This window comes from Piliocolobus tephrosceles, chromosome 15, assembly GCF_002776525.5.
Source record: "Piliocolobus tephrosceles isolate RC106 chromosome 15, ASM277652v3, whole genome shotgun sequence".
Lineage (NCBI taxonomy): Eukaryota > Metazoa > Chordata > Mammalia > Primates > Cercopithecidae > Piliocolobus > Piliocolobus tephrosceles.
Window position 1 is genome coordinate 56,074,107 of NC_045448.1, and position 24,238 is coordinate 56,098,344.

Here is a 24,238-nt window from a genome sequence, read left to right on the forward strand (position 1 = left end):
ACACCAAATGAGATCATAAAACATTTGGCCAATAAAAATGGAACTGAGAAAATCAAGTAAATATGGGCTGAAAGACTATGCTGAATTTCACTTTTATATTTCACAATTAAAAATATTAGTGTTAAAAAATATTAGCGTCAAAAATAAAAACCACTAAACTATAACATGTGGCAAATAAGAATTAAAAAGCTACTGATTTTTTAAATTTCAGTTCATTAGAAATAGATTCTAAGACACATGGAATATATAATTTCAGGGGTGAAAAGGGAATGAAGTCACTTTGCTTACATATAATTCTTTTACATAAAAAATTATTTATATACATAAAATTACATATAATAACAGTTGTTTTATATAAACTTACCACTCTTATAAATTCAAACAACTCAATAACAGCTGAATTCAATAGATTGTACCGAGTTCCATTATCCAGAAGTGCATTTATAACTGGCTCAAAAAGATTTCCCTTGGTGATGTAACGATTATAAAATTCATCTTTAAGTCCAATTATCCGCCTCATAAAGCGAAGAGCACCTAATAAAACATAATATAGGGAATAAGTTAATGATCTTACTAAAATCAATTATTATACAGGTGTTTTCCCACCATAAAACAATGTATATGCTCTTCTAAAATGAAAAGTAAAACTGTGCATAAAGTAAAAAGTAAACTCCTTTAAAATGAAAAGTAAAACTGTTCAGTAAAACCGGACTTTGAGGAAAACAGAGCTGCAGAGGACCGCTCAAAACCTGTACAACTCTGTAGCCAGAACTAACAACAACAACAACAACAACAACAAACAGTAATTGGAATCTAGGAGATAAACTACCCAGGCAGGTAGCTCTACGACAGAGATTAAAAAATACGCAAAATGCTAGCAGTATTTAGAGCAGTGCTGGTGGATGCTGAGACAATGCAGTGAAGGCAGCTCAGAATCAGCTGGGGGCAATGTCATTAAGGTGGGCACAGGAGTGGGCAACCTGCCATGAGCTAAGATTGCCTTGCCTCTCTGAGGGAGGGCGATTTAGAGGCAAAAGCTTGTTTTTAATTTTCTGAAAATACAGCTAAAGAGGCTCCTGATGCCAGATGCCAATCACATAACAGGAGATCTAAAGGTTTTTAACTTCTTTGATGAAGGCTATTTCCACTCACACTATTCTACTTTTCTTTGCCTTGAAAAAAGATTTGTGCCAAGGCGGGCGGATCACGAGATCAGGAGATTGAGACAAGCCTGGCCAACATGGTGAAACCCCGTCTATGAGACTCTGTCTCAAAACACAAACAAACAAACATTTGCGAACCAATCCTATCTCCATATTATAATGACATCATTCTCTTATGTACCAATTGCTTACAAGCTATTTTACCTGGCTAAACATGCACTGTGGCAGATCAGATTGTATTTGTTAAAAGAAAAACAGAGTAACGAATAAGAAGTACAACTTCACTTCACATTTTAGGATACTGAAAAGAAATCTCATTTTTAACTCGTGAGTAGCTAAATAAAGCTTACTAAATTTAGCAATATTACTGCTAAAAATTTTATGGAAGAGGAAGGACTGTAATTTCAATCCTTTAGTTTTATATTTGTTGATCCTTTAACTTGTATCCTTTCCCCTAAGTAGTTTAATTTATTCTACAGATACCACTAGGCAAATCTTCAAAACACAAGGGTTCTGATTTTATAAGTCATTTTCTCATTCCAACCCTCTATTCATAGATGAAACTCATTAAATAAAGAAGTGTGCCTGTCACAAGAGGTTCTAAACATTATCTGAGAATAAAACAGAAATAGGCCACATAAGGTATAAATGTTAAACTGTAACACCAAACAAGTATGGGGAGAAATGTTAGACTTGCAATCTCCCCTCTTTTTGTGGCAGGATAAGAAATGGTTTACTTAAGATGCAACAGACTGAAGCACTGGCAAGTGTGTGAGCAAAGAGGCAGACTTATACACTGCTGATAAATGAACTGATATGTACACAAAACTATAGTTACAACAGCCCTGCTTATAATAATAGAAACCTTGAAATGATATAAACATTTAAATATTGGAAATTGTGGCTGGGTGCAGTGATTCACGCCTGTAATCTCAGTGCTTTGGGAAGCCAAGGAGGGTGGATCACGAGGTCAGGAGTTCAAGATCAGCCTGGCAAACATGGTGAAACTCCGTCTCTACAAAAAATACAAAAAATTAGCCAGGTGTAGTGGCAGGCGCCTGTAATCCCAGCTACTTGGGAGGCTGAGGCAGGAAAATCACTTGAACCCCGGAAGCACAAGTTGCAGTGAACCGAGACTGCACCACTATACTCCAGTCTGGGCAACAGAGCGAGACTCTGTCTCAGGAAAAAAAAAAAAAAAAAGCAAATGCACTCAATTGACATGTTCATATTAAGAGAAGTACTCTGCAGTCATCAAAAAGTCCTATTTATAGAGAACCAAATAGGAAAATCTGTCTTAAGGACATCAACCATTCCAAAATTAATATAAAAATATAATGTAATTCTAATCAAAATGAACTGGACATAATCATTTAGTTATTATGAAAGAAAAAAATGTCTAAGAACAACCAAGAAAAGTATGAAAAACAAAAGTGAAGGGGTCTCAGTAGGTATTAAACCTTACAACAGAGACACGATAATGCCTGGCATAATATAATAAACACTGGGTTTTTTTTATTTGTTTTTTTTTTTTGAGACAGAGTCTTGCTCTGTTGCCCAGGCTAGAGTGCAGTGGAGCAATCTCAGCTCACTTTAACCTCCGTCTCCCAGGTTCAAGCGATTCTCCTGCTTCAGCTTCCTGAGTAGCTGGGATTATAGACATACACCACCATGCCTGGCTACTTTTTGCATTTTTAGTAGAGATGGTCATGTTGCCCAGGCTGCTCTCGAACTCCTGACCTCAGGTGATCCACCCACGTTGGCCTCCCAAAGTGCTGGGATTACTTACAGGCGTGAGCCATTGCGCCTGGCCAACACTGGTACTTTTTCATTTGGTGAAATTAAACGACAGTCCAGAAATAAAACAAAAGTATATATATGTTAACTTATTGGATAACAGAAATTATATTTCAATTCAGAAGGAAAGGGGAAAGGTATGGTTGCCTTAATAAACATGCTGATACTGTTGGCTATATATCTAGGAAACACTCATTTCAAACACTCTCATTTTAAAGTATACGCAAAAACAAATTTCACATGTATTACATATATAAATGTAAAAAAGGAAATGAAGATATCAGAAGAAAGTGAGAATATCTGCATAATCTTAGGACATAGACTTTCCTAAGCAAAACAAAAAACCTAAAAGTCATAAAAGGAAAACAAAGACATTTTTGTCATCACAAGGAAATTTTAAAGTTATTTGGAAAACAATACTATAAATAAAGGCAAAGACAAAAGACAATGAAGATAGACATGTTTGTTCTCCTCAAAACACGATAAACCGTTAATATCTCTAATATACAAAAAGCTCTAAGAAAAAGGTAACTGGCAATTCACAACAGATAAAAATGCAAAGTACACTAATATATGAAAAGATGCTGTCAGGGAAAATGCAAATTAGAATAACAATGAGATACCACATTTTCCATTATCAGATTGATAACCTTTCAAAATTAGTAACACTGAATGCTGGCAGAATGTCAAAGTGCTTCAATTTTGGGGGAAGTAATCTGGCAGCTATATGGTAAATTAAAACTTAAAGGGATACATTAAAAAGTATAAAACAGATAAACATTTTGTCTTACCAATCCCATTATTGAGAATCTATCCTATAGAAAGAAATAAATCAGTACTTAAAAGATTTATGTACTAGACTATTTACTACAGTGAGGTTTGGAGTGGCAAAAAAGCAAAAACAATCTTGTAATTTATTCACTGGAGAATGGCAGAAGAATCTGTGGAAGAGCCATACCATAAAATCTTACTCAGCTATCTCCAGGAATAAAATCAGTCTACACAATATTGATTAAGCTAGAGTAGTATTAGGGGGCTGAGAAATGTGTTGGTATAATCCTGTTTTGTAAATATAAAAAACACAAAAAAATCCTCTATACATGTGTGAATATGTTTATTACCTAAATTGGTATGGGTATTAAAAAAAGAAATAATGCAGATAGCTAACACTGGCTATTTTAAGTCCATAAAAATAAAGATTAGGGAGATTAACATTTTCTCTTTACATTAAATTAAATGTCTATATTTAAGCTATAATTTTTATGGTCAGAATAAAACCACAAAGTCCTTTTCATTTGGAGGGAGGATGTTTCTTTCTCTGTTTGCAGGTGAAATTATGAAACTTTTTTAGTTTATAGTCTGCCAAAAATCAACATTGATGCAAACAACAGGATAATTATAAAGAGTGACTACTAAATGACAGTTTGATGAAGTAGATGTGAAAAAAAAAAACAGCAGGACTGGTTCTGTTAGTAAAATGCTGTCACTGCACATGGTATTGTATCACAACAAAAGTTAGGCTCATTGAATCTAAATGTGAGCAATATGTGGGTGGGAAAATCACTACAACCTAGTCCTCTCGCCCTTTACATAAGAACAAAAGAGTAGGACTTCTCACAATCATCTCATTCATAGAATATACACTGCTAATAAATAACTTCAAATGGGTAACTTCAGCTTTATCTCTATTAAAAATGTTGCTCCTTAAAACATTTTATACTTACACAAGGCCAGAAAAGTGTGCTTTGAATTCATCAAGACCAAGACTCTTCTTAGCAAGTCCTTGTTCATAATATAGTTTTTAATGTGATATGTGTGATGTTCCACACAAAATGTGAGTAACTCTAAAATTAAGGCAAGTAGCTGTGCTGTTTGATAATTATCTACAAAAGAAAGTAATCTCATGAAAATACTGAATATATCTAAATAAAGAATAAATAAAGCTTACATCCTATTTTATAACAAAATCTAAACTATAATTCCTCTTTTTTTTTTTTTTTGAGACAAGGTCTCACTCTGTCACCCAGTTTGGAGTGTGGTGGCGCGATTATGGCACATTGCAGCTTCTACCTCCCAGACTCAACTGTTCCTCCCACCTCAGCTGCCAGAGTAGCTGGAACTACAGATGTATGCCACCATGCTAGCTAATTTTTTTTTTCAATTTTTTGTACAGATGGGGCCTCACTATGTTGTCCCAGCTGGTTTCAAACTCCTGGGCTCAAGCAATCCTCCCACCTTAGCCTCCCATAGCGCTGGGATTACAAGTGTAAGCTCCTGCGCCTGGCCCATTTCCTCCATTTTCACATCCATTAAAAAGGCTGTAGATTTTTACTTTTTCATTAGGCAGAAGCATATTATCAGTTTTACCTACTAGATAACTAAGACTCATATTTGCATAAAATATGAAATACAGAAAGAAGAGCAATAAAAATACATGAACATGATAATAATACCTTGATGGCATTGAGGAGTTCTTGGTAATGTTTCTGTAATAAATGCTATATTATTAATATTAATAAATCTATAAAAGGGCCCACCATTAAAAAAAAATACTTAAAACTTTTTGCCTAAAGTGGCTCAATGCAAATTTCTCAAGAAAAATTATATGCTTTTAGAAAAGACATTTTAAGAAAAGGATATTTTTGGTTGTTCGAATATCAAATAAAAATATTACATCAAGATTCTTTTTTTTTTTTCATATGGAGTCTTGCTCTGTCGCCCAGGCTGGAGTGCAGTGGCACGATCTTGGCTCACAGCAAGCTCCACCTCCTGGGTTCACGCCGTTCTCCTGCCTTAGCCTCCTAAGCAGCTGGGACTACAGGCGCTCACCACCACGCCCGGCTAATTTTTTTGTGTTTTTAGTAGAGACGGGGTTTCACCAAGTTAACCAGGATGGTCTCAATCTCCTGACCTCGTGATCCGCCCACCTCAGCCTCCCAAAGTGCTGGGATTACAGGCGTGAGCCACCACATCCAGCCCAAGATTCTTAAGCATAATTTAATATACAACTTTTTTTTTTTTTTTGAGACAGAGTCTGGCTCTGTAGCCCAGGCTGGAGTGCAATGGCGCTATCTCAGCTCACTGCAAGCTCTGCCTCTCGGGTTCACGCCATTCTCCTGCCTCAGCCTCCCGAGTAGCTGGGACTATAGGCGCCCACCACCACTCCCGGCTAACTTTTTTTTCTTTTTGTATTTTTGGTACAGACTGGGTTTCACCATGTTAGCCAGGATGGTCTCAACCTCCTGACCTTGTGATCCGCCCGCCTTGGCCTCCCAAAGTGCTGGGATTACAGGCATGAGCCACTGAGCCCCACCTATATACAACTTTTAAAATATCAACTCATGATATCCATAGAGAGGGACTTACTGAATAAACTTGCATTTTTTCTTTTCCTTAGGCTTTGGTTTATACATCCATGAAATGATTTTGAACTGCTGCTTCTTGAACATCAAATTTTAATTTATGTCAAGGGCTCATATGGACAATCACGCACCCCTATTGTAAGTGCTTTAGACAAGGAAATATTTTCTTGTTGTTTCAGACAAGGTATCACTATGTCACCCAGGCTGGAGGGCACTGGTACAATTTCGGCTCACTGCAACCTCAACTTCCCAGACTCAAGTGATCCTGCCACCTCAGCCTCCCTAGTAGCTGGGACCACAGGGACATACCACCATGCCCAGTTTATTTTTTGTAGAGACAAGGTCTCACTATGTTGCCCAGGCTGGTCTCTAACTCCTGGGCTCAACCGATCCTCCCGCCTCGGCCTCCCAAAGTGCTGAGATTACAGGTGTGAGCCACCACGCTTGGCTAGACAAGGAAATATTAAGCTATAAGGAAATTATAAAATCACAGTCTTACAGAATTTTTTAAAAAATGACATCATCTAGTACAACTATTTTATTTACTTGAGATTATATACATAAATATTTTGGGGGAACTACAATGCTATGGGGAATAAATTAGCATTCTTTCTAATAACAGAATGACCATCACATATAAATACACAAAATAAAATTCTGGTATTTCAAGGACTGTTTATACTTTAAAAGCAAGTAAAGAGTTTCACTTGCTCCAGACCAATTTCTATAACAGCTAGTACCACAGCCAAAATCTGAACTAGTCCCTCACCATTAAAGGCAATTCCTGGCCAGGTGTGGTGGCTCATGCCTATAATCCCAGCACTTTGGGAGGCCAAGGTGGGTGGATTGCCTGAGGTCAGGAGTTTGAGACCAGTCTGGCCAACATGCTGAAACCCCGTCTCTACTAAAAATACAAAAAATACTAGTTGGGCGTGGTGGCATGCACCTGTAATCCTAGCTACTTGGGAGGCTGAGGTGGGAGATCGCTTGAACCCAGGAGATAGAGGCTGCAGTGAGCCGAAATCATGCTACTGCACTCTAGCCTGGGTGACAGAATGAGACTCTGTCTCAAACAAACAAACAAACAAAAAGCAATTCTTCTTTACTTCTCAATTCCCAAATTTTATTACAAAAGATTTTTTAACCTTGACCCTCAATGCTGTATGTGGAAATTAAATTGAAAAACAAAAACAGGCCGGGCGCAGTGGCTCACACCTCTAATCCCAGTACTTTGGGAGGCTGAGGCAGGTAGATCACGAGGTCAGGAGATCAAGACCACCCTGGCTAACATGGTGAAACCCCATCTCTACTAAAAATACAAAAAGTTGGGAGGCTCAGGCAGAAGAATCGCTTGAACTTGGGAGGCAGAAGTTGCAGTAAGCCAAGATTGTGCCACTGCACTCCAGCCTGGGCGACAGAGTTAGACTCCATCTCAAAAAAAACCAAAACAAACAAACAAAACAAAACAAAACAAAAAACAATGACCTACAGTGTTAAACAAATGTCTTGTCTTCATAACTGGGACAAGAAATTACTCATATCTCTAAATAGTCCAATCTCTAAACAGCCTCCTTATTTGAAACTGACTCCCCTTTGAGATTTGATGAGGCTGGCAGAAAAGGCATGGGACACTAGGTGTACACAGCACATGTCTTTATTAGTATCAAACCCATACCTAGTATGCCTGTTCTAAATAGGAACAACTACTTTTTGACTCAGATTCATGAACAATAAGCATAAAGTGGTCATGAAAGTTAGTTGCAAAGTAACTGGTCTTAGTTTACTACATTTCAAAAATAAGAACTAAATCCTCGACTTTCAGACAATGCCTTCTCATAACAACGTCAGAAAACAAGCTATACATTTTCAGGGAAAAAACAACAGAATTCCAACTAGTTTTCTATTTTTAATACTGAAGATAGTGGAATTTTTTCTTTACAATACAGACAAAAGTAAATTTGTTCTTGGATTTTGTTTTTATGCCAAAATATGCTTTTCTTAGCCTTATATAAGTGCATTACACTTAAAGTAGAAAAAAAGTTTATAATTTGCATGTATTTGTAAAGTATGAATTTATACTTACCAGGGCAAATTGTGTTGTTTTTGTTTGATCCAACTATATTATCTAATAAAAAAATTAAAAATTAAAATCAAATACTTCAGTAATAATATCCCACCTTTCCCTAGTACTTTATAATATACAATGCATGACTTCAATCATAATCCATTTTACCCTCAAAATAACCATTAAGACTTGGTTGCTTCAGCAAAATTATAACTGTATCTGCAATCTTTTACAAAAGTGGATGTAGCTGTAGAATTATTAAAAGACAACATAGCATATATATTCTGATAAAAAGTAAGATTACAACCAGGGATAAAACCGACATATCTTTTTTTACCTTCTCCTATTCATAATTCAACAATTAGGATATTTCTCTTCATATCATGTTTGTTTTTTTATTTTTAATTTTTTAAAATAATATTTGCATTTGATCATCCATTATACATCTCATTTTTAAAAACAGAAAATACAAGAATTCTTAAAACTCCAGAATAATAAATGTGTTTATGCTTTAAGTTAAAAAAACAAAAAACTCAATTAAGTAGGCCATTATAAATAAGTTCCAATTTCTAGGCATACATTCTAGAGCACATCAAGGCACATGTGCATAGGGAAACACAAGAATGTAACTGGAGCATTATTTGTAATAGCAAAAAGCTAGAAACAAATGCACATAAGAGGCAGAATGGCTCTATTACAGCATACTCATAAGAGAGGTCTTATGTAGGAGTTAAAAATAAATAAGAACTCTATTTCAATATGAATTAGATCAATATGAACAAGTATCAACATGAACAGATCTCAAAAATAACACTGGATTAAAAAAATGCAGAATAATACGTATGACAGACATTAAATTTATAGCAACTTTGAAAATATGAAAAACAATACCATATATACACATCATAACAACATAAGTAAACACAGGAGTGATAAACTCCAAATTCAGCATACCTTGAGAGATGGAGGAAGAGGGGGTAGAATGGGAATGGGAATGTGAAGGGGTACATACGAAACTCCAACTATATCTGTAATGTTTTAAAAAAAAATCTGAAAAAAAATATGGCAAGTTAGTTTTGATAAAGCCAACAGGGAGTATATGAGTGTCTGTTATACTATTATCTATATATTTCTGTAAGCCGGAAGTGTTTTATTAAAATGAACATAAAAAACGCATTATTTTTATTTCTATAAATGAACCATTCTGCAAGAAAACCCTCTGTGATGTGCTTTTGTACCCATTCACCTTGATATTTTGGGGAATTATTCAGTTGATACATCAAAATTCAATTATTTTAACTGCTATATAGTATTGCATTATATGAAAAAAACATATTTTATTCATTTTCCTACCACAAACAATGCAGCAACATTCTTGTACCTGTTATGCATATGCACAAACATTCCCTAGAGTATATACTCAGAAATGGAACTGATAGTATTACACAGGGTGTGCTCATGTTTCAACTTATTAGTTTCATAAAATTCTCCTAACTAACTTCCTTTTAAGTGACTCTTCAGGTTAACAAATATTTTCAGATAGTGGCTAATGTTCTACTATGCTCCACATATTTCTGATTTCACTAATTAAGTTGTAAGCTTTTCAAAGTCCTTTGCTTACGTTAGTATGTATTATGGTCATATGGTAACATATGAGATTGATGAAATCTCAGATAACTGTAATACCTATGGCTAAGCTGAATATAGTAGAACTCAATTTAAAAATTGCCTCCAAATTAGATATATGCAACTATGATTATCTAGAGGGATATACTAAAACCATGGTAGGATTCTGCACTCAGACTCCTTCAAAAATATTTTTAGATTTTCACTCCATTTTAATAAACTGAAACAGAAATTGCAGCTGATGAATTACGGGTGCTGATTATATAAGAAAGAGAATATGGAAATGCAATTTTAAAAATACTAATGAAAAAGCCTTGCCCATATATATCAGCATATATTGGCATATGAATGTGCATTTGGAGACTAAGTTAAAATATTTATACTATTTGCTCCTACTCATTCTAGATATCAACTCTCACAAATGTGGGGACAATGCTTTCTTTTGATAAGTGTCTACATCTCAATTCCTTAGTGTGTAATACTGTTTGCCACATTTTCTTTTTTTGTTTTCCACCAGTGGTCTACACATTCAGAGAAACTTCTGTAGTAACAAACTACAGAAATGGCCCCTGAAAGAATAGTCTTGCCATATTTTATCATTCACTTCCATAACCCTAAGAAACAAGAAAATCATAATTTTATATTGCAGTTTAAGTTTTTCAGTCGTAATTTCCCTGTCTCATAAAGTCTCAAGTAAATTTCCTGTTAGTTTAATATTTATCTCATCCTTCTTTAAAAACAGAAATCATAGTAGATAAATAAGAGATCCTACCCTTTTCACATTTGTCTTCTGAAGTATTGGTCAAAAGTGGTGCTGTGAGAACATGCATACAATGGTTGTAGAAGAAATTTAGAAATTCACTTTTTTCAGTTTTCTGAAACACAGAATGTTTAAAAGAATACTGTTACTTTTGTAAATAAAAAACATCTTCAAGATTCGCAGTACATACCTTTTCCAGAACCAAAACAAAAGAATTAGCAGTACAGATCATATATAAGCAGATACTTTAAGATACTGTGAAAAAAATCAAACACTTGGTTATATATTGTGAAAGAACCAAAAACTAACTATATTCACTTTAATCTTATTTCTGTGGAACTGAAAATTAAGTCTACTTCATATTATATACTAAGTAAAAATGAAGGCAAGATCAGATAGCATCACAAAATGTTTTTTTGAGGAAAATTATTCAAAATAATTTTTTCCAAAAGATGCCTGTGATATGAATATGAAATTCAATGAAGAACCAATCTATTGTACAACATATATAATAACAATATATTACTAACAATTTATTACACTTGCAAACTGCTAAGAGAGTAGATTTTAAGTGTTCTCAACACAAATAGAAAACATATAAAACACACACAAAATAAACAACATGTAAGTCAGAACAGCATACACCATAATCACTAGTGATTCCATTTGTCTCTCTCTCTTTGCAGTGTATTGAGTTTTTCCCAAGAATATAACAAAGAAAGAAAATTCTCTCAACTTTAAAAATAACATTCAAATGTGTGGAAAAGGCACATATGAATCTGTTTTGGAAAAATAAAAATTTTTAGAAAGAAAAAGAATCAATTAAGCCCATGTGATAGCAACTTAACTACTTAAAATTTGGAACCCCAGATTTCACCAACTCTATCCAAATTTTAAAAACCACTGAATCACATTATCAAGCCACTAGATGAAGAGACAAAATTTAAATCAATTTTTAGCATTTAAAAATTTTGTAATTTGAAAATTTGGAATATAAGGTCTATGGATTTTGCCACTATTTTTTACACAATTGGGCATACAAACTTGTAATGAGTGAAAAACAATGTACATATTCTCTAAATATGAAGGAAATTTTATAAAGAAAATATCCCTCCATATTGAGAGAATGACTATTAATATTCTGGAGTATCTAATCCTTAAGTATTAAGGACTTACTCCTTAAATCTTTTTAAATGTCTTATGTAATTAAGATCATTCAGTATAAATTTTTCCTTTTTTATTGTGATAAAATCACACAACATAAAACTTGCTATGTAAAAATTTATTGGTCAGGCGCAGTGGCTCACACCTGTAATCCCAGCACTTTGGGAGGCCCAGGTGGGTGGATCATCTGAGGTCAGGGGTTCAAGACCAGCCTGACCAACATGGTGAAACCGCATCTCTACTAAAAATACAAAAATTAACCAGGTGTGGTGGCATGCATCTGTAGTCCCAGTTACTCGGGAGGCTGGGAGGTTGTTTGAACCCGAGAGGCAGAGGTTGCAGTGAGCCAAGATTGTGCCACTGCACTCCAGCCTGGCGACAGAGTAAGACTCCATCTCAAAATAATACTACTAATAATAATTTTATCATTGTTAAGTGTACAGTTTAGTAGTGTTAAGTATATTCACACTGTTGTGTATTAAATTTCAAGAAATTAACACATAGAGGCCAAGGGCCATAAATGGAATTCTTAACATTTTACTAAGATTTTAATAGATTATAATTTTGTATTTTACCACAAATGAATTGCTGTAAGAATCCACTGCTACTTAAATACCAACTGGACAAATACTTAAAATACTTGTTTCTCAAAATTTTATTACAAAGCCACCTAAAACTGACTAGGTCAAAACATTTTTATCTCAGAATAATTTCTTACATTAGTTGTAGCCAGCATGTTCTCTGGATCAATTAGAGTACGAAGAAGTCCCATTAACTGAACAGCGCCTCCTAGCTCAGGATCAGTATCACAGATCATTTGTTCAATTACCACATTAATAAGAAGAATATCCTGGTGGCAAAACAAAACAAAACAAAACATATTTCCATTAGACCTAGTTTAGATCTAAGACAAAAACACCAACTGAAAGAGCGAAGTGAGAATCACATAGAGAAAAAACAAAGAATGGAATAGCTTATTTAAACTTTTATTCCTACTGCTTTTGAAGGTTCTATAAAATACTACACACTAGAGTGAAAAAAAATCCCACTCCAGAAAAAAAAAAAAAAAGAAGAAGAAAAGAAGAGGAAGAAGGAAGAAGGAAGAAGAAGGAGGAGGAGGAGGAGAAGAAGAAGAAAGAAGAAAGAAGAAGAAAGAAGAAAGAAGAAAGAAGAAGAAGAAGAAGGAGAAGAAGAAGGAGAAGAAGAAGGAGAAGAAGAAGGAGAAGAAGAAGAAGACGAAGAAGGAGAAGAAGACCCACAAAAGCAGAGCATGCTGCAACTTATAGGAAGTGGAAAACAATTCTTTAGCAGTAATTCTTATTCATTTTGAGTTTCAGTTTCAGGCATAAATTTAGAGGTTGACTAAACAAACAAGATCATGTGACCCTAAGACACAAATTATCTCAGCCTCTAACTAGTAAATCCTTCCTAGCAAAAAAAAAAAAAAAGAAAGAAAGAAAAAACAGAAAAAATGACCCAAAATAACCCAGTACACAACTCTTCATGCAAGAAGACACTGTGTTATATAACAATCTAATATCAGATAGATTTGCTAGATTAGTAACATGCTCTTGGGTTTTATTTATTTGTTTATTTATTGAAACGGAGTCTCATTCTCTTGCCCAGGCTGGAGTGCAGTGGGGTAATCTGGGCTCAGTGCAACCTCACAAACGAGTCTCCTGCCTCAGCCTCTTGAGTAGCTGGGATTAAAGGTGTGAGCCACCATGCCTGACTAATTTTTGTATTTTTAGTAGAGACTGTCTTGATTCTAAGCTGGCATCTCTGTTTTCTGATTGGGAAATATAAATAAAATCAGATGTTTACATTTGTTTCATTGATTCTAAAACAGATTTCTTAAAGATTTTAACCTCTAAAAATTAAGATACATTTTGTAATTGATGGCATTTGACAGTCACTATCAGCCAAGTGGTAATCATGACAAAATTACATAAAAAATCTTTTACTGACACTGTCTTGTAAGATCAAGGAAATATTAACATCTGCGTATCTTAGGTTTGATGGATACAGTAAATAAGAGGAGAAAAGAAGAAATGGCAAGAGCAAGAATATTTTGAATCAGAGTAAAAATAACTGGTGGATGTTGTGAAAACATTTCCAGTTTGCTTAATATAAACACAAGAATTTAATAAAAAGTCCATTAATTGGCTGGGTGCAATGGCCCACGTCTATAATCCCAGCCATTTGAGAGGCTGAGGCGGGAGGATTGCCTGAGGTCAGGAGTTTGAGACCAGCCTGGCCAACATGGTGAAACCTCATCTCTACTAAAAATATAAAAAAATTATCTGGGTGTGGTGGTGGGCACCTGTAAACCCAGCTACTTAGGAGGCTGAGGCAGGGAGAATTGCTTGAACCCAGGAGGCAGAGGTTGCAGTGAGCAAAGATCGTGCCACTGCACTTCAGCCTGGGTGACAGAGCAGACTCTGTCTTAAAAAAAAAAAACAAACCACTAACATAATTTGCTTTACAGCAACTTTAATGAATGCTTCTAAGTACATGTGTGTGTGTAAGTAATACAGTTGGTCCTCTGCATCTGTAGGTTCCATACTCACGGATTCGACCAAGTAAGGATGAAAAATACTTGGGAAAGGAAAAAAAAAAGGATGGTTGTATCCATACTGAAACATGTACAGATTTTTTCTCTTATTACTATTGTTATTATTCTCTAAACAATGTTTATTCTCTCAACAATATAGTATAACAACTATTTACATAGCATTTGCATTGTGTCAGGTATTATAATCTAAAGTATAAGGGAAGATGTGCATAGGTTATATGCAAATTTTATGCCATTTTATATAACGGACTTGAGCCTAAGTGGAGTTAGGTATCCTAGTGTCCCAGTGGGAGGGGAAGGTGGTTTCCTGGAACCCATCCCCCACAGATACTGAGGGATGACTATATATAACATATACATACACATACATATATAAAAACTGATACTTCTTTCAACCCATTCTGATTTGAAGAGCACAACTATAAGTAGCTCCTCAAGTTCTACAGAACGTAATGGTCCAACTTCTTACGTCTGTGGAATGACAAACAGCCTGGACAGAAAAAAATGAAAACTCAATCGTTTTGTTTTGTTTTTTTGAGCAGGATCTTGCTATGTTGCCCATGCTGGTCTTGAACTCCTAGGCTCAAGAGATCCTCCCACCTCATCCTGCCAAGAAGCTGAGATTACAGGCATGCAACACCACCATATCTGGCACATTCATTTTTAAAAGTTGGGGGGATTTCCTGATATGACACACTGAAGGAAATGATACTTCTATGCCATTTCTGCCACAAAGAAGTAACTAGAATCTATCTAATTGTGAGGAAACAACAGACCAACCAAAGTTGTTGGATAATAGATCAGAAACTTTTTGTTTTTGTCTTGGTTAAAATGGACATTACTGGGACAATGAATAAAATATGAATGAGTACTGTAGTTAGATGACAGTATTATAAAAATCTTAATATCATGATTTTGATAATTATACTGTGGTAATATAAGAATTTTTAGTTGCTGACAGTGAAGTAACTAGGGGTAAAGGGACAGTTTGTCATCATTTCTGCACCTTATTCCTCAATGGTTCAGAAAGAAAATAATACCCATGTATGCATATGTATTTATACAAATGCAAGCATAGAAAGAATGACAAAACAAATGACAGATAAAATATTAACAATTGGGCCAGGTGCGGTGGCTCACGCCTGTAATCCCAGCACTTTGGGAAGCCGAGGAGGGCGGATCCTGAGATCAGGAGTTCAAGACCAGCCTGACCAACATGATGAAACGCCGTCTCTACTAAAAATACAAAAATTAGACGGGCGAGGTGATGCGCACCTGTAATCCCAGCTACTCAGGAGGCTGAGGCAGGAGAATCGCTTGAACCAGGGAGGCGGAGGTTGCAGTGAGCCGAGATCGCACTACTGCACTCCAGCCTGGGTGACGGAGTGAAGACTCCGTCTCAAAACAAACAAACAAAAAAACACAACTGGGGAATTTGTGTGAAGGGTATCTGGGAGTTCTTTTTATTATTACTGTGACTTGGAGAAATTTTAAGAAATAAAATGTGACCTAATGCAAAATACTGAACAGTCAATCTATAGATATTAGCTTATGTATTTCCTAACTTCTTTTTATGATAAATCTCAGATATATAAAGAACTAGAGAGGAAAATATAATAAATCCCATGTATCCATCCCAGCTTCAACAATTATTAATTCATGGTCAATCTTGTTTAATACACCAACTTATCTCTACACTACAGAATTTATTTTGAAGCAAATTTCATATAAATATGTCAGCATAAATCTTTAAAATATAAGGATTCTTTTAAAATAACACAAATGTTATTATCATATCTAAAAAATTAACATGAGATTTTATTCTTAAATGAGAAAACACCTAACTAATCCAGTCAGGTTCTATAAGTTTTACTGAATGTTTTAAAGGCCATTAATATAAAAATACATGCAATCTGTGGTATAACAAAAAGACGACATTATTGCTAAATTTACCCTTTCTGCTTGGATAGAAACAATGACTATAGTAAAATATGTTAATATTTCCTTTTATCTTAATACATATTTAAATATTGTAACCCATGCTGCCATAATCAAATCTGCTCCATAATACTTTATTTACCAAAAGGAAATGTTTGAATGCTGAGCATTTATTTTAAAAGGGCACTAAAATATCAACTGCCACTGAATATACAGATAAGTCATTTTCTGTTTCCTTCCTAAAGGTCACCACCAGCCCAATATAGAATTCAGCATGTAGAAGACTTAATTTGGGTTTCTTTTTGTAATTAGATTTATCTTCTCTTGTGGACTAAATTATTTTGAGGCAACACAGTTTTAAAATTGTAAAATTGTTAGCTCTCAGAAAATTCAGGAAAATGAAAGCCCTTGAAGGTTGTTATAAGAAAAAAAAACACTGAGAAAGGAACTTTTCATAGTGAAAAAATCAATCGCTGCTTTTCTAAGTCTTATGCATCAATTAAACAAGAAATATTGCTAATTAAAACAGGAACCAAAACTTGAAGAGTTAAGAATTCTGAAGTTAACAGTTTACTATGATCATGGTCTGAGATTGATTCATGGTCATTTTATGATAAATGGCTTTAATCACACACATCACTGAAGATGGAGCAATGGGAGTGTTAAATTTCAAAGTTATCTTTTGTAAAGGGTGGCATTAAGATAAACCAATGAGATTATAAAATTATTAATAAAGTAGGCATTTCTCTTTAAAGTCAGAATTAGCACTGTTTGATTTTTAAAATATATATATAGAGAACACAAAATATTACTTCTCTACTGACTATACTGCATTAGCCCAAGTTGATTCTAAAATAAAATCACTTTAAAAAACATTGAAAATAACTAACAAACATAGAAAGCATAAAGCTAAGGACACATTACAAGATTAAACACAAAACACATAAAACAACTATAATTTAATTCAATGGTAACTCATGTAAGCATCAAACTAAAATTGGGAATCAAAAACTTTCCCTAAGAAGAGGATCGGACATGGTGGCTCATGCCTGTAATCCCAGCACTTTGGGGGGCCAAGACGGGTGGATCACCTGAGGTCAGGAGTTCGAGACCACCCTGAACAACATGGTGAAACCTCGTCTTTACCAAAAATACACAATTAGCCAGGCGTGGTGGTGCACAGAGGTTACAGTGAGCCGAGAATGTGCCACTGCACTCCAGCCTGAGCAACAAGAGCGAACCTCTGTCTCAAATAAACAAACAAAAGGAAGACAATTATAATTACCTTCTACTTAAAACTAAGGCATTTTTAATGTAAAAAAAAAAAAAGTACTTTAAATTATAGCTCTACGTTCATTTTGTCCTTAAAATAGCTTAAGGGGAAAATTTAAATATATCAGTAGTGGGAAAACACAATATTGGTCTCATTATTAAACTTTCTTTTTAAATTTTTTTTATTTCCACAGGTGGTTGGGAACAGGTGGTGTTTGGTTACATGAGTAAGTTCTTTGGTGGCGATTTGTGAGATTTTGGTGCACTCATCACCCAAGCAGTATACACTGCACCCTATTTGTAGCTTTTTATCCTTCACCCCCTTCCCACCCTTTCCCTGAGTCCCCAAAGTCCACTGTGTCATTCTTATGCCTTTGCATCCTCACAGCTTAGCTCCCCACTTGTAAGTTGAGAACATATGATGTTTGGTTTTCTATTCCTGAATTACTTCACTTAGAAAAATAGTCTCTAGGCCGGGCGCGGTGGCTCAAGCCTGTAATCCCAGCACTTTGGGAGGCCGAGACGGGCGGATCACGAGGTCAGGAGATCGAGACCATCCTGGCTAACACACGGCGAAACCCCGTCTCTACTAAAAAAATACAAAAAACTAGCCAGGCGAGGTGGCAGGCGCCTGTAGTCCCAGCTACTCGGGAGGCTGAGGCAGGAGAATGGTGTGAACCCGGGAGGCGGAGCTTGCAGTGAGCTGAGATCCGGCCACAGTACTCCAGCCCGGGCGACAGAGCGAGACTCCACCTCAAGAAAAAAAAAAAAAAAAAAAAAGAAAGAAAAATAGTCTCTAATCTCATCAAGTCATTATCAAACTTTCATTCCTACTTAAAACATATTCTTTGAACAAACAAAAGCAAATTTTTAGTTATCCTAGGTAAGTACCTGACCTGTAAATCTCCTAAGGCTTGAAATTACATTTTATTAACACTTGAAATTTAAGACCAATATTTACAAATCTGATTCTATTATAATCTGTTTATCTCAATACTGGTTTGAATATCTGGGTTTTTTTTTTTTTTTTTTTAACAATAAACAAAATCAGTTGCCACATATTCTAATTTGGCCAAAGTCACAACTAGTCAGAAATCTATTATTTTATTCCCAAGAAAGATTAAGATTATGTTATGTTTTTTCTCTCAACAATTTGCAAACACCACTTACTCTACAAGTAATTCACACAGAACCACAGCATTATTACTTACGTCATCACTCTGCTGAGCTTCTTGCATTACAAACTCTCGGACCATAGATGGACTAAATTCTACTAGATAAGAAAATATATCTGTAGCAGCTGATCTGACTTGCAAATCATCCATGCCCTGATAAAAGGAAAACTAGGTTACTTAAGAGACTGTTAACAAAAGTTATTCTCACATTTCTTTTTTCTTTTCCAAATCCATACACTAGCTCTCAACTTTTTGGATTAAGATGTTTTACTGCAATCAATATGCATAACCTCGCCAGTATGGTCTTCCTTTCTTTTTATAAATATTAAAACTTTTAGGCAATTCAATGATCAGTTTCTACAGATTTTTACCACTGCAAATAAATATTCAGAGATTTTAAATATAAGAATTGGCACAGGATTATAAGGCAATACTTTACAAATGCTGTAAAAAATATGGGAAGGGGTTTTATTTAAATATATGTAAAAATTTGAATAATGTCTCCTAGCCAAGACTTCAAAGTCTTCCAGAATCTGCCTTTTGTCCTGAATTTGCCAAGGTTACCCTTAGTGTTTCTATTTTCTGTGACTCACCTAATAGAGCATGCTTTTGAAAACTCTTTTTGGGCATTTCTACCCTTTGGTGCAACTTAGTTTTCTAAGGTAGTAATCCTAAATATTTTTCCCTTCCAACACATGAAGAGTATGTGACTGATAAGTTACAAAATCTTGAGGTGATTCTGAAAACACTCCCCAACCCAGCAGTTCTCAAAAGTGTGGTCCAGGGAATCCTGGTGAGAGGGGTCTAACATCCTTTTAGGAAGTATACAAGATTAAGACTATTTCATAATAATAAATAATACTGAGGCTTTGTCATTTTCACTCTCATTCAATCACAAGTACAGTGGGGTTTTCCAGAGGCTGCGTGACAAATCATATCACCACAAATTAAACGTAGAAGCTGCTTTGTGAATCTAGACACCTTCTATAAAGCAAGGTATTAGAGGGATTAGCAGAAAAAAAAAAGTAAAAAATGGTACTCTTCTCACTAAATTTTTTGTTTTGAAAAAATTATTTTTTCATAAAAGTTATATTGATTTCAATCTCAAGAAAATGTGGTGAAAAAAGTTCTATTATTTATGTTAACATATAATGGGTTATCATTTTAAAATGAATACTTTAAAAATTTGTTTTAATTTTCCATAAAGTAAATACCAATGGGTAAAACTCATATAAACAAAAGTCTAAGAATTATGCCCTAACCCTATGTTGCAGCATGAATCCCCTTGTTTCAGTCAGTCCTCATTCCACTCACTGATCTAAAAACAAAAGATATTTTACTGGCTTCTATGAAACACTCTTAAAACTGTTATAGAAAAGAACAGTCTTGCAAAAATGTGGGTTTTTTTTTACTCACTTGAAAGCATAGTATATGCAAGTGATTACATACTGATATTAAAAATTAAATAAAATTCTGAAACTGAAGATATTCTTGTAGTAATTCAATATAAGATAGCTAAACTATAGAACTGAATATACATTATTATAATATACACTTTCTCATCCATAATATAAGTCTATTACAAATTCACAATTTCAAAAACATACAAAGAAACGGCATAATTACCATTACAATTTCAAGAGCAGGAAGAATTCCCAATTTTGCCAATGTTTTGAAAAATGCATCCCTGTTTTGAGGTTGTAATGTCTGAGAAAACGCACAAAATTCCTTGAAAAAATTAACCTGTAATGTTAGAAATTTTAGTGAGACGTTGATAAACATAAACTTGGGGCACACTATAGTAATAATCTACCATGGTGTGGTATTCACCCTTCTGAAGGATCTCATCTTTTTTGGAGTATCCTGGCTCCTCAAAACTACATTAAAAACAAATTAAAAACCAGCACCCCATTAAAAGTAAAACTTGCGTTACTGGACGCTGCTAAGCAGAAAGAGAAATCCACCAATAAAAGGTAAATGTAAGCTGGCTTTCTGAAAGATGCATCATAAGCTGCTTTTTTCTTTTTTTTCCATTGAATAGCAGTGTTTGACAACACATCTTTCTAAGTGAACCTTTGAAATACGTTATTAGAACATTTTTCTTACTCCATTGGGACCTTATAGGTCAACAGTGATATTTGGTGATAAAAGGCAAATAAGAGTATGCATACTTCGTTTAAGATGCTGGATGTGCCTATTGGTCTATTAGTATGGAAAAATGCAAGATATACTTTTAATGGGGTGCTAGTTTTTAATATGTTTTTAAATGTCGGTTTTGAGGCGCCAGGATACTCTGAAAAGATGACATGTGGCGGGGCATAGTGGCTCGCGCCTGTAATCCCAACACTTTGGGAGGCTGAGGCAGGTGGACCACTTGATTCCAGGGGTTTGAGACCAGCCTGCCCAACAGATGAAACTCTGTCTCTATTAAATATACAAAAATTAGCTGGGCATGGTGGCACGCACCTGTAATCACAGCTACTCGGGAGGCTGAGGCACGAGAATCACTTGAACCCAGGTAGCGGAGGTTGCAGTGAGTTGAAATTGTGCCACTGCACTCCAGCCTGGGCAAAAGAGCAAGACTCTTTTTCAAAAATAAAAAATAAAAAAAAGGAGATCTTTCAGAAGGTTAACACTGACCAATTAACTCTTTAAAGACATTCAGTGCAAAAATGCCAGGTAAGAAATTTGTTTTGAATTATGAACACATATTTTCACAGAAACCATCCTGTAACTCAACTCTAGCTGGGTCCCCAGTAATCTCTCAAAAACATAATACCGATTTAAGGACTGAAATGTACATCAAAGCTTCCCTAGTCTAAAACACCACTATTACAATTGAGAAAACTAAGTAGGTTACTAATAATTAGTAACTACACTAAAGATGACTTACAGGTTTTAAATCAGCCATCTTTCATTATTTTGTGAAATCCCAATAAATAAAAATCTGAAACTGAAGATATTCTTTTAGTAATTCAACATCACATAGCTAAATTATAGAACTGAATATGCATTACTATAATATATACTTTCCCTTCTCATCTCATTATATTTGAAAAAAATGTCAAACATCTGGCAAATGGCAATCACTATTCTCTTCCTCAAAATGGTTTATATCTCAAAGAAAATGCTTATAATAAAAAACAAAAAATTTCCAAAGAACCAAATTATTTACATCATTTATTCAGGAAGCATTTTCCTTACCTCTTGTTTAAAAAGAAAAGCATCGTGGCTGGGTGCAGTGGCTTATGCCTGTAATCCCAGCACTTTGGGAGGCTGAGGCGGGCGGATCACCTCAGGTCGGGAGTTCGAGACCAGCCTGACCAACATGGAGAAACTCCGTCTCTACTAAAAATACAAAATTAGCCGGGCATGGTGGCCCATGTTTGTAATCCCAGCTACTCGGGAAGCTGAGGCAGAAGAATCTCTTGAACCTGGGAGGCGGAGGTTGCGGTCAGCCGAGATCGCACCATTGCACTCCAGCCTGGGCAACAAGAGCGAAACTCCGTTTCAAAAAAAAAAAAAGAAAAAAGAAAAAAAGAAGCATCGCTATAATGTAAACTTCTGCAACCACAAAAATGACTGAGTTTTGTAGCTGTGTTCTAATATAAGGCACTTATCTGGTTTGGGGATTTATAAGGCATACAATGGTGGGGGGTGATACATCAGAGCATCCTAAGAATTTTCTAAAATATACAAATTCTAGAAACAAATTTTAGAAACTCTGAACAATCATTTCATAGTTCAATTTAAATACACACTTTTCATCTCTTACTAATCTAATTACAAAAAATTGTCTCAAGTTAGCAAATTCAAGATTAAAAGCTGTGCATGCCAAAAGAGTAAGTGCTCTTCAAGAGTTTAAATTTCGTAACTTACCAATTCACGCCGTTTATCATCATCTGTAGCCTCATCTGTTAATTGTGCAAAAACTTCAGACAAAAACTTCTCATCTTCCTGCATGAGAAAAATAATTACTATGAAATATTAACAAAAATATAAGGTTATACTCATTTATATGACTTACACAAATTATAAAAAATAGCTGACAGCATCTTCATTATGAAACCTAATATTCTGGGGTATATTTGTGTGTTAAAATTTTCTAAAATTTGACTACACCATTCAATTCTTGTTATAAATACATCAATATCTACTTTAATTAAAAACCTCAACTACAAATAACTCTTTGGAAACCAAAAATATTTGTTCTAGAGGTGTTACGTGAAAACTCACTGAATTTAGATTCTCTAGCCCCCTTTCAGGGTCTACTTTCTCTTAATTTAAACATAATTCAAACAAGTCTAAGGATCTTATTGTTAGTCCATAACAGATTAGAAAAACAGAAGAATTAGAAGACAAGGAACAAGGAAAACAGTAAAGGAGGCTGAATTCTGGCAGCAGATAAAGTTACAAAGCTATTTAAAATACAAGAACTCATAAAATACAGTAACCTACAACCAACTGGTGCAGAGTCTTACACGTTCTTGTGGTCCCCAAGGATATAACTAAATGATAAAACACTACAATAACTGCTTTTCATACTAATGACTCTGAGGTATTAAAAAGAAAGACAAGTGCTAATTTCTCCAGGCATTGTTTAAAAGGACAAACAGAAAAATATAGTCAAGCACGTACTTTTAAAAAATAAATTTGTGGGCTGGGTGCGGTGGCTCACACCTGTAATCCCAGTACTTTGGGAGGCTAAGGTGGGTGGATCACCTGAGGTCGGGAGTTCGAGACCAGCCTGACCAACATGGAGAAACTCCGTCTCTACTAAAAATACAAAACTAGCCGGGCATGGTGGCACGTGTCTGTAATCCCAGTTACTAGGCAGGCTGAGGCAGGAGAATCGCTTGAACCTGGGAGGCGGAGGTTGCGGTGAGCCAAGACTGTGCCATTGCACTCCAGCCTGAGCAACAACTCAACAACAACAACAACAAAATAATAATAAATAAATTTGTGTGTCTAAAGTCTAGAAGCAGTACAGGTTAGAATGTTAACTATGGTTATTGCTTGGTGATAGGTTATGAGTGATTTTCTTTTTTGGTTATCTATATTTTCTAATTTTCTACAAAGACTATTAAATTACAAAAGAAAAAATGGGCATAAATATTAAAATTCACCTTAGAGAAGATTTCATCAAAGTCTGCTAAAAAATTGATGGAAATTATTGGTGATTTAAGCTTCAGTTATCTTCAAAATTCATTTTTATGAAGTGTAATTTCCATTAAAGTAACTTGTTCTAAAAAAGTTTATAACAATAATATCTGTAGAGTTGATAGTAAAATAAAACCCTAACATTTAAAGGATACACCCCCAACTACCTGTCCTTTTTCTT

At 35.0% G+C, this 24,238-nt stretch overlaps 1 protein-coding gene and 1 pseudogene across 8 annotated transcripts in view; both read right to left on the bottom strand.

Annotated features, from left to right (window-relative positions):
- The window catches only part of PPP4R3B (protein phosphatase 4 regulatory subunit 3B), a 72,453-nt gene that overhangs the window by 19,769 nt on the left and 28,446 nt on the right, over positions 1–24,238 (bottom strand). For 3 of the 8 annotated variants that reach the window (XM_023228262.1, XM_023228263.1, XM_023228269.1), the window contains exons 5-13: positions 22,777–22,854; positions 20,524–20,640; positions 18,934–19,050; positions 12,656–12,787; positions 10,786–10,888; positions 9,342–9,437; positions 8,406–8,447; positions 4,685–4,843; positions 365–534 (exon numbers count right to left, since the gene is read on the bottom strand). In XM_023228262.1, the coding sequence (XP_023084030.1) occupies positions 365–534; positions 4,685–4,843; positions 8,406–8,447; positions 9,342–9,437; positions 10,786–10,888; positions 12,656–12,787; positions 18,934–19,050; positions 20,524–20,640; positions 22,777–22,854 (1,014 nt within the window). The remainder of the gene's footprint in view (positions 1–364; positions 535–4,684; positions 4,844–8,405; positions 8,448–9,341; positions 9,438–10,785; positions 10,889–12,655; positions 12,788–18,933; positions 19,051–20,523; positions 20,641–22,776; positions 22,855–24,238) is intronic. The other 5 variants (XM_023228266.1, XM_023228265.1, XM_023228267.1 and 2 more) reach the window with 3 other exon arrangements.
- LOC111553502 lies at positions 10,526–10,598 on the bottom strand (annotated as a pseudogene).